At 38.2% G+C, this 21,050-nt stretch overlaps 1 protein-coding gene across 1 annotated transcript; it reads left to right on the forward strand.

Moving 5' to 3' along the window:
• Positions 1–3,866: 3,866 nt before the first annotated feature.
• On the forward strand, positions 3,867–8,530 carry XB5817984.S (provisional ortholog of opsin 1, short wave sensitive S homeolog). Its single transcript, NM_001089142.1, is given in 5 exon segments — positions 3,867–4,266; positions 5,434–5,602; positions 5,974–6,139; positions 7,567–7,806; positions 8,371–8,530. Coding segments are annotated over 5 exon segments (1,089 nt in total). The 5' UTR covers positions 3,867–3,878; the 3' UTR covers positions 8,497–8,530.
• Positions 8,531–21,050: the final 12,520 nt, after the last annotated feature.

Genomic DNA, 21,050 nt, shown 5'->3' on the forward strand with positions numbered 1-21,050 from the left:
GGTCCTCTAGCCTTTTGTTTCCTTGACACTGAGCATTTAATCTGCATTGTAATTATATTTTATATTTATGTGAATTGTATTCTAATAATGCCCTTATTGTTACTTTTTATATATAATTCTCTGTTATAAAATATGGAGATATAAAGATATATCACCAAGGAGTTCCAGGACAATATAAAATATGATTATAATAAATAATAAAAAGTGTCCTAGCTCACTCATTATGCACATGTATATCACAGGAGGAATCCATCTCTCCCTACTATACGTGCAATCCCACAGCTGCAGCCCATGTTATTTAGTTTAATTGCTAAAGCCATCAGAAAGGTTTTTGGTAATTACCGATAAAATGTTTCGCCTTTCTCTGTGGACTAATATTAAATGTGTATTTAAGGCTGCACTGACACCTTGTGGTAGAAGGAGATCATATATTTAAATCTGTCAGACCCCTGTATATATGGAAAAGAGCAGCCTTGTTGACAAATGTAATGTACATGTTTTTAAGGGGGTTGGTTTAAAAGTACAGGTATGGGCCTTTTATTCAGACTGCTCAGGACCTGGGGTTTTCTAGATAATGAATCTTTCCATAATTTGGATCTTCATACCTTAGCTCTACTATGAAATCATGTAAACATTAAATAAACCCCAATAGGCTGTTTTTGCGTCTAATAAGGATTAATTGTATCTTAATTTGGATCAAGTACAAGCTACTGCTTTACTATTACAGAGAAAAAAGAAATCATTTTAAAGAATTTGGATTATTTCTATAGAGTCTATGGGTGATGGCCTTTCCGGAATTGGAAGATTTCTGGATAACGGGTTTCTGGATGACGGATCCCATACCTGTGCTTCTAATGATATAGAAATACCTTACCAACTGTCCCGTTTTGACAGCTCAACCCGCAGTCCGGAATATGTACTGATATTTCCCGAGTTTTTCTTTGATCTGCTGCACTGAACAGCCAGAAAAAGATACAAAGTTTTCTAACTTAAATGGCTCTCGGCAGATAGCCCAGAACACATACGTAACATACTTTTGTAACAGTTTTAGATAAGATAAGAACGAAGACTCACAGCATAAAGGGTAATTCACCTTCATTAGCAAAACTGTAATAACATATAAAAACCATAGAAATGTGTTCAAAGTTTCATAACCTACCAAATTTTGTAAAATGGACATGGTAATTAGGGGGTGTGGCCACAAAAATGGGCGTCATAAAAAAATTGCCCAGCTCCGCTATATATATATATATGTATATACATTATAATGTATATATAATGCTAGAAACCACAATCTGCTTATTACCACTAACTTCTGGCAAATGTAAATTTATAGGTTAGTGGCTTGTGGGCCTCTTCAGGAAAGAGTCACACTTTTACAAGGTATTATTATTGAGCTAGCATATTCGATTTTGCTCTACCAACAGTATACATTTGTCACATCAGTTGCTGGCTCAGGGGAGCCTCTCCTAGCAGAATAACCTGACCTTTTCATACACAGAAAGATTGATGTGACTTTTGTGTGTGTGTGTGTGTGTTTGTATTAGTCCTACCTGAATTCTGCCTGCATGGAGCTAATGAAAAGAATAATTTCAAGTACAAGGGGACACAATATATTTCCATTGGTTGATGATTTCCTCAGAGGAGAAGCAGGAAGGGCAAATAAGGTATTGTTCTGTATTTAAAAGGATATTAAATCAGGGGAGGACAGGTATATTCATCCCCTTTACAAAGCACTGGTAAGTGCCCATCTAGACTATGCAGTGTAGTTTTGCTCTCCGGTGCTTAGAAAGGGTATTAATAAAATAGATAAAGTTCAAAGAATGCTGGTAAACTTGTCCCACTGCATAAAATTGGTTGGGATGGGGGGCTATGCTTAAAGGAGAACTAAACCCTAAAAATGAATAAGGCTAAAAATGCTATATTTTATACTGAACTTATTGCACCAGCCTAAAGTTTCAACTTCTCAATAGCAGCAATGATCCAGGATTTCAAACTTGTCACAGGGGGTTGCCATCATGGAAAGTGTCTGAGACACTCACATGCAGAGTGGACTCTGAGCAGCTGTTGAGAAGCTTAGCTTAGGGGTCATCACAAATTATCAAGCAGAAAATTAGATTGGCCTGTAATATAAACTGATGCTACAGGGCTGATTAATAAATTCTGATGTTAGTTGCACTGGTTTCTGTGCTGCCATGTAGTAATTATCTGTATTAATTACTAATCAGCCTTATATTGTGACATTCATATTCTATGTGTACTGTATATTGTAAGTGGGTCCCTAAGCTCAGTAATTGACAGCAGCACATAGCATGTGCAGTGAATCAGCAGAAATGAAGATGGGGAGCTACTGGGGCATCTTTGGAGACACAGATCTTTACTGCTAAAGGGCTGTGGTTGCCTTGGGCTGGTACAGAAGGCCAAAATATAATGTACAACATTTCTAGCTACTTCTTTATTAAGCTTTAGTTCTCCTTTAATATGTATAAATATAAAAGGCAGTGGTTATTTTTTATTAATGTCATTTGACTTTTAGGCCCCCCCCCATGGCTCCCTTTAGCTCATGAACTGATACGCATATAAGAAATTTTTAGGGTATCAGTCATTCAGTCATAATTTCAAAAATAAATAGGACAGAAATATATATTCATCATAAATTTCACCCCAACTGACCATCAAGATGGAGTTTCTAGAAGAGGAAATGGCCATTCTCCCCAATTCTCACCCTAAGTATCCTTAATGCTCAACCCCCCCAACCCATCAGGCCACTGATCCAAGCAGCCCCCTCTGGGGAGCCAGCTCCAAAGTTTATATTATGAGCAATTTGTATCAGGGTACCACAAAATAAAGTGTATGTTATTCACCAGTAATCTATCTAGAGCAGGGATCCCCAACTTTTTTTTTTTTTACCCATGAACCACATTAAAATGCAAAAGAAGAGAGAGAGAGAGAGAGAGAGAGAGCAACATAAGCATGCAAAAACTTCTGGGGGGTCCCAAATATGCTGTGCTGCGATTAGCTATTGGCTGCCCCTATGTGGACAGGCAGCCTTCAGGAGGTTCTGTTTGGCAGAACACATGGTTTTTATGCAAGCACAATTTGTCTCCAAGCCAGGAATTCAAAAACAAGCACCTGCTTTGAAACCACTGGAAACAACATCCAAGGGATGGTGTCCAACATGTTGCTCACGAGCCATTGGTTGGGGATCACTGTTCTAGAGGTTACATGATCTCCCTTTAGATTAAATGAAAGGACATTTTAGGGCTCTTTCATCTGGTCCCAGTTGTGAGTGATATGTATGCTAGGGGACATTTCAGGACCAACCTATTCAGGTAGCATCAAATTAAGAGCAGAGTGCAACCTTTTGTATTCTACTCTAGGAGCACAAAATGATGTGCCTATGGACGCAACCCACATCCTGAGGTTTTTAAGTTTTTTATATAACGAACCCTAAAGTTGTGTAATTCTCTTCCACTGCAATCAGATATTTAGTTATATTAATCTAAACACACCATCAAAGCAAGCCACCCTGGCACTGTACAGTTAAGAAAGTTTAATGCTTTGTGCTGTAGAGGTGTTAGCACACACATGCAAATTATCTTAAACCATCAGATTAAAACCGTTCCTTTGCTGATTAGGCATCTGTAAAGGAGATTGCTGTAAGGATAATCCCTTACCACCTTCCCAAGTGTTCCGCCATGCTCCAGAATCCATAGTCAGATAAAACTGTTAAGCTCAGTTTTATGATTACTAATAGGATTATGAGCAAAAGTAGAGTTTGGGCACAGGCCAGACCTTTTCTTTCCATGGGAATAAAAGGCCCATCTAATTCAGCATCTTTCTCATATCATCATTGCAATTCACCCCCAACATCAAGGATGAGTAAAGGCCGTCCAGACCTGCGGATGGAGATGCCAGATGAATTCTACGTCCCCATCCCCTTGGAGACAACTAACATAAGCTCTCTTAGTCCTTTCCTGGTACCCCAAACTCATCTGGGGACCCCTGGCATATTCATGAGCATATCAGCCTTTATGTTATTCACAATTATTTTTGGGTTTCCCCTCAACCTCCTAACTATCATCTGTACTGTCAAGTACAAAAAGTTGCGTTCCCACCTCAACTACATCCTGGTAAATCTGGCTGTTGCCAACCTCATAGTTATCTGCTTTGGCTCCACCACTGCCTTCTACAGCTTCTCTCAGATGTACTTCTCTTTGGGTACTTTGGCATGCAAAATAGAAGGTTTTACCGCCACATTGGGAGGTAAGTAAAAAAATATAAATAATTATCGATCAATATATCTGTCTATTTCTCTACAGTTTATCTTATCTTTTTACCAATCATACATCTAGCAAATTCCACTGACCACCAATGATTAAAGGGGTTGTTCACCTTTGAGTTAACTTGTAGCATGGTGTAGAGGGATATTGTGAGACAATTTGCAATTGGTTTTCATTTTTTATTATTTGTAGTTTTTGAGTTGAGCAATCTGGCTGCTAGGGTCCAAATTACCAAATTATTCACTGATTTGAATGAGACACGATTATAGACAGCGTAGGGTCTGAATAGAAAGATGAGTCATAAAATGTAGCAATAACAATATATTTGTAGCCTTACAGAGCATTTGTTTTTAGATGGGGTCAGTGACCCCCATTTGAAAGCTGGAAAGAGTCAGAAGAAGAAGGTGAATAATTAAAAAACTATAAATAATGAAGACCAACCGAAAAGTTGCTAAGAATTAGCCATTTTATAACATAAAAGTTAACTTAAAGGTGAACCACCTGTAATTTCCCCTTCACCCAAATGAACTGACTGACCTTTTAGCTCATTAATAAATAATTTTATTAACTATTTATATGAACTGCTTATTATAGAATAATGTCAGCTATTTTTATTGGGATCTATTTACTGAATTAGGTAAGCCTCTCCTACATGAACTTTTCAGCAGTGGAAGGACTAGTTATTGGACCCCACAGCAACTAATGTCTAGGGGCGCAATTTATGTAACTTATGCAAAAGCCTACCTAGCTTATGCAAACTGCATAACAAGCAAGAAGCAAGACAGGGCAGTTAGCAGGGTAAAAACTCCCCTGACCCACAATCAATAAAACTTAAGGCAAATTCCAGTGCCTCCCAATAAACGGATTGACTTATTAGTATGTTTACTATTTATATGAATAATTACTATTATTGACACCTGTGACCTATTTTGCATCACCTGTGATCCCAGGCCCCCTATATAGAGGAAGCAGATGGGAGGGTTGTGTGGTCTCTACCTTCTCTATCTGTTTATCGATTGTGTTTCCTATATCTCTTTATAGACCTGTGATACTATACTTGTATTTATACTTATTGCACGTTAAGAACTCTTTGATGTATTAATATATTTTCTCAAACAATGTCTATTTTTTTTGTTGTCTACTTCTTCAGGAATAATAGGCCTTTGGTCCTTGGCAGTGGTGGCTTTTGAGAGGTTTCTGGTGATCTGTAAACCAATGGGAAACTTTACATTCAGGGAAAGCCATGCGGTCCTAGGCTGTATACTCACCTGGGTAATTGGTCTTGTGGCGGCAATCCCCCCATTGCTAGGATGGAGCAGGTACTTACCCTCAAAATCTTGTTATAGTCATAGAAACATTCAGGACCAGACTAGGGGTAGACAGCTAGGGCACATGGGGTGCTGTGAGTGGTGCAGGGGGTGGGGAGCGAGTTGTGAGGTGTTTCAGACAGGCAAGGTTGACAGGCCAAGTAGTATTGTTTTGGGGCCTTGGCTCTGGAAACATTCATAAAAGCACACCAGCTTCATGAGCTCTAGGGGGCTCATGGGGGGGGGGCTTTATCTATAGGAGTCTCTAAGCATGACAGAGGGTGGCTATTAGGTCATTCAAAGGAATGGAGGGGGAGGTTTCACTTTTTTATTCTTTCACTAGAATCATGTGTCACCACTGATCCTCACCTCCTTTTGTGTAGGTACATCCCAGAAGGCCTTCAGTGCTCATGTGGACCAGACTGGTACACTGTGAACAACAAGTGGAATAACGAATCATATGTTCTTTTCCTCTTCTGCTTCTGCTTTGGATTCCCTCTTGCAATCATTGTGTTTTCCTATGGACGCCTGTTGCTCGCCCTTCATGCCGTAAGCCCCAAGTGTTTTACTAGTAAGGCCGAGCTAAAAAGAGGTCCAGACTGCCACTATAGAAACTGTATAAGTTAATATAAATATGAATATAATGTCTAAGTTAATTGTTTCTTAATTCATAGGACAAATAAAGCACAATTTTATTTTATGGCAATTAAGACTTTTTAATTTGATTTACAATATTTTTAGACTTCTGTTTTTAACAGCAGCAACTTAAACATCTCTATTAGAAGTAAATACCATTTACTCAAGGCTTGGATTTCATAAATCTCTTGTAATGAGCCCAGCCACAACAATGGAAGATGATTCTTATTCAGAAAGCATTCACTTTCCCGCTAATTCTTCCTAATTATAGTCTTTGTTTTCTAGTGTAGTAGAGAAGAAGGATAAAAAGACGTTACCCGATTTTGATTAAAAAGTGAATATTTAATATTTAGGCTTAGTATTTACTCATAATACTATGACTGCAGCATTGTATTTTGAAAAGGAATGCAATTAAAAAAGTCAGATGAAAAAGATCCTTATTTTAGGACATATAAATGCATACTAGAGCAAGTGTCGTAAAGCAGCAACCAAAATATCAAAAATAAGCAACTATTTGCTTCACTTGCAAGAACTAGTCCCCAAAATAATTGTATAGTTTTTAAAATATATTTATATTTATATTCGGTCAAATCCCAAATAGTGGATTTAGTGCATCCCTACTTCATTTCCATTGCAAAGTGAGCAATATAAGCAACTATGCTTTGTAATGTAAAGGTTATGTGAGCAACTATGCTTTTGGAAGTCAATGACAGGCGGTAGAGAGTGGTAATGAACATTTTACTGTAGGCAGAATACATAAACTGAGAACCACTACTAGAGCCATTACTTTAAGAGTACAGTGACAGCATGAGTTCATAGGCCTAGTGGAGCTCTCCAGCAACTATACTTTTGGAAGTCATTGACAGGCGGTACAGAGTTGTAATGAGCATTTCACTGGCGACAGAATACATAAACTAAGAACCATTTCTTAAGCCATTACTCTAACACAGGGGTCCCCAACCTTTTTCACTCGTGAGCAACATTCAGTTGTAAAAAGTGTTGGGGAGCAACACAAGCATGAAAAATGTTCCTGGGTGGTGCCAAATAAGGGCTGCGATTGGCTATTGGTAGCCCCTATGTGGACTGGCAGCCTACAGGAGGTTCTGGTTGGCAGTAAATCTGGTTTTCATGCAACCAAAACTTGCTTCCAAGCCAGGAATTAAAAAATAAGCACCTGCTTTGAGGCCACTGAGAGCAACATCCAAGGGGTTGGGGAGCAACATGTTGCTCGCGAGCTACTGGTTGGGGACCACTGCTCTAACAGTACATTGACAGCATGAATTCATGGGCCAGGTGGTGCTCTCCAGCATGTTTCTTGCCTTTCTTTTTTCTCTGTATAGGTTGCTAAGCAGCAGGAGCAGTCGGCAACTACTCAGAAAGCAGAGCGCGAGGTTACCAGGATGGTGATTGTTATGGTTGTTGGCTTCCTGGTTTGCTGGCTTCCCTACGCTTCTTTTGCTTTGTGGGCAGTGACCCATCGAGGGGAGTTGTTTGACCTACGAATGTCCTCTGTCCCTTCTGTATTTTCAAAGGCCTCAACTGTGTACAATCCATTTATCTATATATTTATGAACAGACAGGTGAGGATATTTAAGATATATTTTTAAATCTACAGTACTTTATGGGTCTAGCAACCCATAGCAACTAATAACATGCATGTTACTAGCAAATGCTACATGCTGATTGGTTGTGACTAGTCCACTGCAATCTTTGCTTCTATCTCTAGTGCTAAGAGTTCTGCCTCACTCTAAATGCAGACCTTCATAAGTTCAATAATGTTTAATTTAGAGGGGATCATTGGTTGTTGAAATATGAGTGTCTCCTGGAATGTGTAAGCCATGGAAAGCTAGGGGATTTCAAGGCAATAGGGAGCCAGATGTTACTGCACGTTGCATTTTTCCTTGCAACAGATTTTTTTTTTCAGAGCAATATATTATCACCTTGAATGTTATGTAGGTACTCTTTGCCACATGGCTTAGAATATAATGTATTTCCCTGTTTTTTCTGCTCTGTTCTAAATTTTTAGCCCTGAATATGACACTATGAGGTACAACCAGGCCTGCATAAGTGCACATGTGCTTGTTATTTACAAAGTTCCTTAGGACCTTTACATTCCTGTTGACCACTACTTTTCCTTCCTGCAGTTCCGCTCTTGCATGATGAAGATGATTTTCTGTGGCAAGAATCCTTTGGGAGATGATGAAGAAACGTCTGTCTCTGGGTCTACTCAGGTATCATCAGTATCCAGCAGCCAGATTGCCCCATCATAACACCGGACATACCAAGGTTTTGTGTTCTCGGAAACTTCCAGATGATACAATGATAGGCCAAGAACCAACAATAAAATACCATGTTTACCATTAAAATAAAACCTAACCATGACCACGCAGATCTATTTTTTAGAAGGAAAGACCATGAATTATTAAACAACTACAAGTGCAGAATATTTTAGGGTTCCCAAAAGCTTCATAAAGAATTTCTTTGTACACAGTTAGGACCCCCACTCGTCCTTTATATGTTGCTCCTTCAGCAGCTACTGGGTCTTCTACCCCTTTTGTTCTACACCAACATTACCTATTACCTATAGACATACTAGGCACTCATATGAGCATATACATTATAAGATGGAACTTTCTCCAGGAAACAACCTTTGAATGCACTGGCTAGTGCACCCGGTGATGGAGATCTTAGAGAGCTGTGTTGGTCTAATCAGGTAGACCTGTTCCCATCCTGTCGCCAACACCTAAATCATCAGTATCATCATCATCATCATCATCAGGGGATTCACCTCCCTTAAATAGGTAGTTAAGCAAAAAAAAAGGAAAGGCTAGTGTCCAATGATAATTAATTATGTACTGTGTATTGTTTAGGACACAATAGACCAGAAGAAATTCATTTTTCATCCCAGAGTGCTGTGAAAAGCTGTTTTTATTGGAATATTAAGAATTACTTCACTCCCCCTGTTTTGCTGCAAAAATCTTTTCTTTTGTTAGAAAGATTTAAATAATGCTCTGGCCAAATGGATCCAACAGGCTCTAACGTATTTTGCAGATTACCCATTGTACTTACTCTTCCACCAGTACAGTCACCATCGATCAGGGCAATTAATTAATGAATTCTCTTTAAGCTGTACTTATTGTCTTCTTGTTAGAAGTAGATATAACGTTGGGCACCTGCCTTGTCATTTAATAAACTTACCAGATGCATCTTTATCTCCAGTGTCTTGAAAATGTGTTCATTACTTTTGTGATAAGTGGTACAAATGGGTGAAACATTTTTTACTGTATATGCAAGGCCCTGGTCTCTACAGACTGCTAGGCAACTTGGTCAGATTGACATCAGCTTTGAGTAAACGGGGGTTAACGGTCCGATGTATGGTATCTGATGCGGCTGAACAGATGGATACCACACAAGGGGCCATACACGCTCAGGCCGACAGCATCTGTGTTATGTCCGGAATCCCAAGCCCATAACAAACCACAAGGTCATGGCTCACTTTTCCGTCTAAAACTGCCGCCTTTCACTTCGGGAGGAACCCTCCGCTACTTGGATGCCGCCAGGTTTTTATGAGAGAGGACCAAAAAGAGAGTTCTGGGAAGGCAAGGGAACCATACGTTTGCAGCAAGAACAGAGAACAAGGAACGTGGTCAAGGGACAGACTGGGTCAATGCCAGGAGCAGCAGTACAATTACAGGAAACTACAGAGTAGTCGAGGTCACAGGCTGGGCCAAACACACCAATATCGCAGTACAAAGCAGGAGAGTAGTCAATACACGGACAAGGGTCAGGACAGGCAGCAGACTAGACAAGGTCAGGGACAGGCAGAGTCAAGAACAGATCAGAAACACAAGAAATCGCACCTAGGAACTATTAAAAATAGACCTTACGGTGGCCAAGGAAAATTGGACGAAGCCCCTTTAAATATTTGAAATTCGCACCAAGCAAAATTATGTCAGATGCTTGCGCCAAAACCTGGAAGTCGCGATATCGTGCATCACTTGCTCATCGGCACATGAAGGAGCAGGACACTGCAGGCGTCCCCACCAGGAGCGTGGCGGGCTTCCACGCACCACTAGACCTCCTGGTACCCTTACAATGTGATCATCAGAACAGCCGGAAGTGAACTGGAGCTGCAGCTCCTCTTCGCTCCCTCATTGACATGATTGATGGACATACTGCTATCCCAGGAACATAGTATGTGGTTAGGATAGGTCAGTATGCTATTTTATTGGCACGTATATGACCAGCTTTAGTTACTGCAACTAGAAAAAATACATACTACATATATGTAGCACACCCGTGAGTGTACTTTTGCTGTGGATTTGTGGCTATGTGTGACAAGGCTAAAACTGCTAGTGGTGTGCTCCGGATCTCCAGTGTACCCATGCAACTCCCGGTACCTGGTGTGGATCAATGCAGCAGAAAAGCAGTCCAACACGTTGCAGTGCAATCAAACATCAACTTATTTATTGAAAAGGCAGCAGAAAGACCATAGACCCTCCAGGGGAATAAGTCCAGGTGATAAGTTTTCATACACAAGAAATATAGAACAGGCACAAATAACAACTTCACAGTATCTTTCACTGATAATTACCCTCTCTCACTGGGTAATTTCTCTCTCTCAGATGGGTCGCACTAACACTTCGGATTTCTTATGGGGTCTTGTATCTTGGTCCTTGATGTGGTCCTCACCCTTTACTGGGGTCTTGGGTCTTGCCACCCTATCTAGTCCTCAACTCACCCTTATAGATTTCCCTGAGCTAGTGGCCCAAATGCCACGGGGTACTAACCCCACTAATCCTCCTCATTGGAGCTATGGCTGCTCGATATCTACCCTGACTCTCTCTTCACTCCTGGAGTGACTATGACAGAATTGACTGCTATGGGAGGCGCCCCAGGGGAAAAGGACCCAGAACCCATGTTCTCTTCCCTATTTATTAGGTCACTCACTGCCCTCTAGTGGTGGCTTGACTCACAGGCCCAATACTAAACTGCGGGGTCTCTACATATATATTAGAATCTGGAAAGCATTTGAACATTACTGGGAAAATATAATAAAATTCTTATTGTTTCCTTCAGATCTAGTAACCCATAGCAACAAATCAGCATTATGAGCTGGTCACTTGTTTGAAAGCAACATCTGACTGGTTGCTGATGGTTACTAGAGCAGGTGCAAACGAAGTGAGTTTTATAACATCCACCAATATTCTCAGCGAGATCCCCTGTGTTTATTTATTATGAAAATGTGCTTGATGAATTTACTTACCTGTCTTTTTTTTTTTTTTTTAGAGCTAAATGCACTTGTGTGGCAATTACTTGAGAAGTGTGTGCACCTATGCTTGCATAAAAAGCTAAAATCCAGTTACATCATTTAAACATCAGCTGCATATTTAGAAATATAGCTCTTTACACTGCATGCTCCACCCAGTGGCAGAAGGCAGAATCTATAAATGATATGAATTCATATTTCTTAGTTATATGCTGGGCATAGAATGGATTCTTGTAGCTCTAAATAGTATAAATAAAAGAAGAAAACAAGTTATAGAGTCCCTTCAACAGCTTTCTTCCACATTATATCTGCCTTCTTTTGTCTTTTGTAAGATTGTAGTATTTAATATTATTACCTCTATCTTCCTGGAGCATAATGGGAGGTTAAGATAAAAAAAAAAAGCCAGTTAAAGGGCCGGTATACCTCCTTGTTCAACACAAGTTCGATGATTGTGCCGAACAGGGCCATATTTGCCATATAGGCACTCCCACCACCCGGGCCCCCCAGCCGCAAGGTTCCCTCTGGGCCCCACAACCGCAAGGTCCCCTCTGGACCCCACAACCACAAAGCTCCGTCTGGCTCCCCAACCGCAAAGCCCCCTCTGGCTCCCCCAGCCGCAACCCCCCTCTGACCACTCCATCCCAGCCATAACCCCCCTCTGGCCATAACCCCCTCCTACCCACCCCCCACATACCTTTCCTTCACGTTGGCAGTCGCTGGGGCCAGGGAGGTCAGAGCATGCAAAAGTGCATGGAGAAGGTCCGGGCCAGTGGGGCTCACGAGAGCCGGGGCCCACCAGGTTTTTCCCCAGTGTCCTGTCAGCCCAGTCTGACCCTGCGTTAAAGCATGACGTTACTTCTGCTGACATGCTTGAAGAATTCATCACTGGTGCTGAACATACTTTTTGCCATTTTAAAAAATGTTTCCTTGGTTATTGCATGCAAATATAGGTAAAGAAGAAAGCAGTTAATCAGAATAGTAAAGTTCTCTGTTCAGTGAACTTCTTAACCGACACCTGAATCTGGTGAAAATGAGCAGTTCATTTTACAGAGCTCATTATCTCTCTTCTAATGAACGATCCTCATTATGGTGGCAGTGAGGAGGACAAAGTAAAAGTTAAAGCAAAGAATGATTATCCGTTTGTGATTTATAAAATTAAATATGTAATACGTATGGGATGTTATGGTATTGGATCTGTTGTCCGGAAACCCATTATCCAGAAAGCTCAGAATTACAGAAAGTCCTCCTCCCACAGACTCCATTTTATCCAAATAATCCAAATTTTTAAAAATGATTTCCCTTTTCTCTGTAATAATAAAACAGTAACTTGTACTTGATCCCAATCAATTCATCCTTATTGGAAGCAAAACCAGCCAATTGGGTTCATTTAATGTTTACATGGATTAGTAGACTTAAGGTATGAAGATCCATATTAGGCAAAGATCTATGTTCCAGAAAGCCCCAGGTCCCAAGCATTCTGGATAACAGGTCCCATACCTGTATAAAGAAAATATGGATTTTTTGTTTAAATGAAAAGAAAAGGCAGAAAACATTTTTAAGTCCTGTTGATTGAGGAAAAGTGTATATAGAAATAAACTGCTGGCTTCCAGGTGTTAGCCCACCCTTGCTGAATGCATTAAATAAAATGGACAATATAGTGTACTATACTACAAGCTGATATTTTTTTGCCATAGGAGCCATCTAGAGGACTGTATCATGATACTGTATATGTGACCGAGCCATTGGCCCGTGCGCTATGAAGCATCTCGCAGGGATGATGAGGCCACAGAGCAGACGCAAGTCCCACCAGAGCCTTAGAAATATCATCAAGGGTCTGGTATCCAGGTCGGCTGCTAAGTGCGTAAAGGGAGGTTACGATGCTTCCACTGGCTTCATACGCAACTCTTTCAGCCTGTCCTTTGGGCAGCAAGTGTGGTACATGGCCGAGTTCTGCTAGTAGTGAACTTTTGCTTACTAACATGGAATAGTTCAGAACTAGCAGAATTCCTGACAAGCACCCACAGGGACAGGACAGGTGGGAATCATGTCCAGATTCAAATCATGGCTCATTGGAAGCACTGGAGATCTAATGAATTTAGTAGAAATTGGTCTTAATATACATACAGAATGTAATAATACAATATTTCTGGGTTACGTATAAATTCATTGTTGCTGTTTCTTCCTGCCTCTCCTTCCCGTTTGGCACCATACATATTAGCTTCTTGCTTTAATCCTCTTGGCATTCTAATAGGTTCATTGGCTACGGATACAGTGCATTCTAACCCTGCCCAGTCCTTAGCACTTGAGTGCCAGGAATCTGTAAACAATCCCTATAGTGTTTTAATGCTGGAAAGCTCCAGTATTTCTCCTAATCATATTTCTGTTCAAACCAATGCCTGGTTGCTAGTTGGATCCTAGCAACCAGATAGCTGCTGAAATGCCAAACTGGACAACTACTGCACAAAAAGTGAAATATTTCAAAAAGCACAAATAATGAAAAAAACAACCATTTAAAACATTAATAAAATGAAACAAATTACATTTATAAAATACTTATTATAAAATAACCATTTTGCAGATGCTGGATCTCATGTGCGATCCGGATTAGCACTATTTAAAGGGGTTATTCACCTTTGAACTAACTTTTAGTATGATGTAGAGAGCGATATTCTGATATTCAATTTGCAATTGGTTTTCATTTTTTATTATTTCTTGTTTTTGAGTTATTTAGCTTTTTATTCAGCAGCTCTTCAGTTTGTAATCGAAGCAATCTGATTGCTAGGGTCCAAAATACCCTAGCAACCATGCAACTGATTTGAATAAGAGACTGGAATATGAATAGGAGAGGGTCTGAATAGAAAGATGAGTAATAGAAAGTAACAATAAGAATACATTTGCAGCCAAACAGAACATTTGATTTAAGATGGGTCAGTGACCCCCATTTTAAAGCTGCAAAGAGTCAGAAGAAAAAGGCAAATAATTCAAAAACTATACAAAATAAATAATGAAGTTCAATTGAAAAATGACATATATTTGGCCATTCTATAACATACTAAAAGTTAACTTAAAGTTAACTTTAAATCTGTACCACACTTTTTTCTGTCAATTTCTTCTCAGGCATAGAATAATGAATAATCAACAAACCAAACAAAATTTAAATTTTTCTATACTGAAGACCACTACCAACTTTACTAGTTTTATTGGCTTTTCTCAAGTTAAGTCTGGCCGACCAGAGTTCTGTAGGAACGCCAGATGGACTTCGCACAGATACAATCTTTGCTTTGACCTTCTTATGAAAAGACAGAAGGTCGCCTCCAAGTGGGGCAGGCCATTTGTGATGGACTATGTAGGACTTTAATGTCTGTTCTTCACATGCCAAGAATAACTTGTGATCAGATTTAACTTCTAGTTTCACACAGCATTAAGCTGCTCGGCCGAACATCCCTCACTAAAGCTACACCTATGGTGGCAGATCAAGCTGATGAAGCCTAATCTCACACTGCTATGAGATCCCAGCTAGAGTTTAAAGGGGGTTTTCACCTTTAAGTTAACGTTTAGTAAGATATAGAGAACAATATTCCAAGACAATTTGTAATGGGTTTTCATTTTTTATTTGTTGTGGATTTTGAGTTATTTAGCTTTTTATTCAGCAGCTCTCCAGTTTGCAATTTCAGCAATCTGGTTGCTAGGGTCCAAATTACCCAAGCAATCATGCATTGATTTAACTTAGAGATTGGAATATGAGTAGGCGAGGCCTGAATAGACAGATGAGTAGCAATAATAATACAGGGTCTAAATAACCCTAGCAAGTAGCAACCATGCATTAATTTGAATGAGAGATTGGAATATGAATAGGAGAGGCCTGAATAGAAAGAGGAGTAATAAAAAGTAGCAATAACAATACATTTGTATCCTTACAAAACACTTGTTTTTTTTTATGGGGTCAGTGACCCCCCCATTTGAAGGCTGGAGTTAGAAGAAGAAGGCAAAAATTCAAAAAACTATAAAAAATAAAAAAAATGGACATTTCAGGTTTACTTGACAGTTTGACTGATAAAAGTGAGTCATACAAATGACTGATCTAAAGAAAGCGAAAGGCTATATGGTGAAATAGATAATGAGAGTGTATAAAAAACCCACAAATAATAATAAATAATAAAGCAATAATAATACATCCGTATCCTTACACAACATTTGTTTTTTAGATGGGGTCAGAGACCCCCATTTGAAAATTGGAGAGAGTCAAAAGAAAAAGGCAAATAATTTAAAAAAAATAAACAATGAAGACAAAATGAAAAGTTTCATAGAACTGGCCATTCTATAACTTGCTTAAAGGTTAAAGGTTAGCTTAAAGGTGAACCACCCCTTTAACGCTGTATCAATGAACTCTACATGCAACATTAAAGGGATAGTAATACTAAACAGTTATCAGAAAAAGAAGATTTTGTGATTCGTATTAGAGGAGTACACTTGTCCTGAAATTCTCATAGAGGTTTTTGAGCTTTGCAGGTTTAAACACCCCCTCCAACTGCTACCATCTGTTGTGACCCAACAAAAGGATCTATCTATCTATCTGTCTGTCTGTCTATCTGTCTGTCTGTCTGTCTGTCTATCTACCTCTCTCTCTCTCTGACAGCTTATTCTAAGACAATTTCCAAATGGTCATAATGTTTCCCCTTTATGGACTTATGTCCCTGACCAGTTAGACATTTTTTTTACTTACTGGAATCTATCTCTTTGAATCTATCTATCTATTATCTATCTATCTATCTATCTATCTATCTATCTATCTATCTATCTATCTATTATCTATCTATCTATCTATCTATCTATCTATCTATCTGTCTGTCTCTCTGTCCGTCTGTCTGTTTGTCCATGTTCATTTATTGTAATCAAAATCATTTAAGGCCTTCCTGTATATTTGTATCTATCTATCCATCTGGCAGAGAGACAGAGAGATGATAGATCGATAGATAGATAGATAGAGGGAGATAGATAATGATGATAGATAGATAGATAGATAGAAACTGTAGAGGAAGGCCTTAAATGATTTAGATTACCATAGACGAACATGGATGAACAAAGTCCAAAGTAGCTGTAGCACACGATTCAGTTTTGTCAATGCAAAAAGTGACTTTTATTGGCTCATTGCAAACTTCAAAAACATGGCAACGTTTCGAGCCGCACAGGGCCCTTTCTCAAGCCTAAAATTACATTCAAAGTGCTGTGTTAAATAGACAATTGAAGGGGGGTGGTGTGACAACCAAGTGGGAGGGACCAGGAAATTATCCAATTAACAATTTGTTAAACTGCATCCACATTTGTTAAACATTTGCAGATCCAATGTATTCCACTTTTATCTTTAAGGTATATAAAAATATTAAAAAAACGTCCATCATACAGACACCTTGTGCAAATTCATGTATCTTCATAAAACATTAAAACATCAGTGAAAATAGATAGTGCAATTATCATTTTCTAGAACAAGTTTCTTACAAAATCTGAGAATTTTTTAAACAAAATTTGAAAAAATTGAAAAATTTTTTGTTAAAAATACAGCAATCTGAGACTCAAGGTTAGTACCTCTACCGCATCAAATACCCATTCTTTCAAAGTATTTCGGGGTATGTAGATCATGTGCTGGTACTGGTCTTCAGATTGTTCTCTGTTCAGTGGCCTTAAAAGAGAAAATATCTTTAGTAATCATAAATATAAATAAATTCAATAAGATACAATTATGTACAAAGAAGTCTGCGTACCTACTGGTAAATAAACATTGCTGGTGTATAGTCCTTATTTAGTCCCCGTGGCCACACTGTGTCTAGTCTATGAATCCACCGCATCTCTAGTTTGTGTAAAGCCAGTAATCTATTACCTCCCCTTCTGGGTATTGGGACTGTGTCAATAACCTGATATTTTAATTGACTCACTGTGTGGCCAGATTTTTGAAACTGCATCCACATTTGTTAAACATTTGCAGATCCAATGTATTCCACTTTTATCTTTAAGGTATATAAAAATATTAAAAAAACGTCCATCATACAGACACCTTGTGCAAATTCATGTATCTTCATAAAACATTAAAACATCAGTGAAAATAGATAGTGCAATTATCATTTTCTAGAACAAGTTTCTTACAAAATCTGAGAATTTTTTAAACAAAATTTGAAAAAATTGAAAAAATTTTTGTTAAAAATACAGCAATCTGAGACTCAAGGTTAGTACCTCTACCGCATCAAATACCCATTCTTTCAAAGTATTTCGGGGTATGTAGATCATGTGCTGGTACTGGTCTTCAGATTGTTCTCTGTTCAGTGGCCTTAAAAGAGAAAATATCTTTAGTAATCATAAATATAAATAAATTCAATAAGATACAATTATGTACAAAGAAGTCTGCGTACCTACTGGTAAATAAACATTGCTGGTGTATTGTCCTTATTTAGTCCCCGTGGCCACACTGTGTCTAGTCTATGAATCCACCGCATCTCTAGTTTGTGTAAAGCCAGTAATCTATTACCTCCCCTTCTGGGTATTGGGACTGTGTCAATAACCTGATATTTTAATTGACTCACTGTGTGGCCAGATTTTTGAAAATGTGCGGGTACAGGTAGGGCAGTTTGTCCTGTACGAATCGTTGATTTGTGTTTAGATATACGATCTTTAATTTTCTGTGTTGTTTCCCCCACATACAATAGGCCGCAAGGGCACTTTAATAAATACACCACAAAGGACGATTCACACGTAAAGTAATGTTTGATATTGTATTGTTTGCCAGAGTGTGGATGATGGAATGTGCTCCCTTTTATTACTGAATTACACTGACAGCAGTGGAGGCAGGGAAAGGTGCCAAATTTAGGATTTTGTAGAAAAGGTCCCTTTTGGGGCTTCCGACTGCCCACATCAGCTTTAACCAGCCGATCCCTTAGATTTTTAGCCCTTTTATAGGCCAACATTGGTGGTAGGTTGAAACTTTGAACTTCTGGAAGACAAGACTGTAATATATGCCAATGTTTGTGAATGATCGTGCCAATCTGTCTGCTAGCTGTATTATAACGGCTAACAAATACAAGTCTCTTATTATCATCTCGTCTATCCTGTTTCTTGGTTAATAAAGCTTGTCTATTGTATTGTTGGACTTGATCTAAGCACTTAGTGAGTGTTTTTCGAGGGTACCCACGTTTGTCAAATCGTGACATCATGTCATTTAAAGAGTTATCACATTCCCCTGGATCACTCACTATCCTTTTAACTCGCGTAAATTGCGATATGGGAAGAGAATTTTTAAGAGAATTTGGATGGAAACTATCATAGTGTAATAGATTATTCTTATCAGTTACTTTTCTGTATAGACGAGTCTTGAGATGATTGGCATCTTTTGTTATTTTAACATCCAAAAAATTAATATATGTCAAATCATAATTAATTGTGAATTTGAGAGTCTCCTCTATATTGTTCAAAGATTGATAGAAGGTCATAAGACTCTCACTATCCCCATCCCATAGCAGTAGCAAATCATCGATATATCGAATATATAGGATACAGTCTATCTATCTATCTATCTATCTATCTATCTATCTATCTGTCATCTATATATCTATCTATCTATCTATCTATCATCATTATCTATCTCCCTCTATCTATCTATCTATCTATCTATCTATCTATCTGTCTATCTATCTCTCTGTCCATCTGTCTGTTCATCCATGTTCGTCTATGGTAATCTAAATCATTTAAGGCCTTCCTCTACAGTATCTATCTATCTATCTATCTATCTATCTATCTATCTATCTATCTATCTATCTATCAATCTATCTATCTATCATCTCTCTGTCTCTCTGCCAGTCTGTCTGTTCGTCCATGTTCATCTATTGTAATCTAAATCATTTAAGGCCTTCCTGTATCTATCTATCTATTATCTATCTATCTATCTATCTATCTATCTATCTATCTATCTATCTATCTATCTATCTATCTCTCTGCCAGTCTGTCTGTCCGTCCATGTTCATCTATTGTAATCTAAATCATTTAAGGCCTTCCTGTATATTTTTATTATCTATCTATCTATCTATCTATCTATCGTCTATCTATCTATCTATCTATCTATCTATCTATCTATCTATCTATCTATCTATCTATTGTCTATCTATCTATCTATATATCTATCTATCTATCTGTCTCTCTGCCAGTCTGTCTGATCGTCCATGTTCATCTATTGTAATCTAAATCATTTAAGGCCTTCCTGTATCTATCTATCTATCTATCTATCTATCTATCTATCTATCTATCTATCTATCATCTCTCTATCTCTCTGCCAGTCTGTCTGTTCGTCCATGTTCATCTATTGTAATCTAAATCATTTAAGGCCTTCCTGTATATTTCTATCTATGTATCTATGTATCTATGTATCTATCTATCTATCTATCATCTATCTATCTATCTATCTATCTATCTATCTATCTATCTATCTATCTATCTATCTATCTATCTGTCTCTCTGCCAGTCTGTCTGTTCGTCCATGTTCATCTATTGTAATCTAAATCATTTAAGGCCTTCCTGTATAGTTTTATCTATCTATCTATCTATCTATTATCTATCTATCATCTATCTATTACTGTATCTATCTATCTATCTATCTATCTATCTATCTATCTATCTATCTATCTATCTATCTATCTATCTATTATCTATCTATCATCTATCTATTATCTATCTATCTTTCTATCTATCTATCTATCTATCGTCTATCTATCTATCTATCGTCAATCTATCTATCTATCTATCTATCTATCTATCTATCTATCTATCTATCTATCTATCTGTCTGTCTCTCGCTCTCTCTATTTTCTATATCTTGCTCTCTCTCTCCCTCACCCTCTATCTACTATATCTCTCTATCTTTCTCTCGTCCTATCTATCTATCTATCTATCTATCTATCTATCTATCTCTCTGTCCATCTGTCTGTTCATCCATGTTCGTCTATGGTAATCTAAATCATTTAAGGCCTTCCTCTACAGTATCTATCTATCTATCTATCTATCTATCTATCTATCTATCTATCTATCTATCAATCTATTTATCTATCATCATTATCTATCTCTATCTATCTATCTATCTATCTATCTATCTATCTATCTATCTATCTATCTCTCTGTCCATCTGTCTGTTTATCCATGTTCGTCTATGGTAATCTAAATAATTTAAGGCCTTCCTCTATCTATCTATCTATCTATCTATCATCTATATATCTATCTATCTATCTATCTATCTATCTATCATCATTATCTATCTCCCTCTATCTATCTATCTATCTATCTATCTATCTATCTATCTATCTCTCTGTCCATCTGTCTGTTCATCCATGTTCGTCTATGGTAATCTAAATCATTTAAGGCCTTCCTCTACAGTATCTATCTATTATCTATCTATCTATCTATCTATCTATCTATCTATCTATCTATCTATCTATCTATCTATCTATCTATCTCTCTGCCAGTCTGTCTGTCCATCCATGTTCATCTATTGTAATCTAAATCATTTAAGGCCTTCCTGTATATT

This window comes from Xenopus laevis, chromosome 8S (genome assembly GCF_017654675.1).
Source record: "Xenopus laevis strain J_2021 chromosome 8S, Xenopus_laevis_v10.1, whole genome shotgun sequence".
NCBI classification, from domain to species: Eukaryota; Metazoa; Chordata; class Amphibia; order Anura; family Pipidae; genus Xenopus; species Xenopus laevis.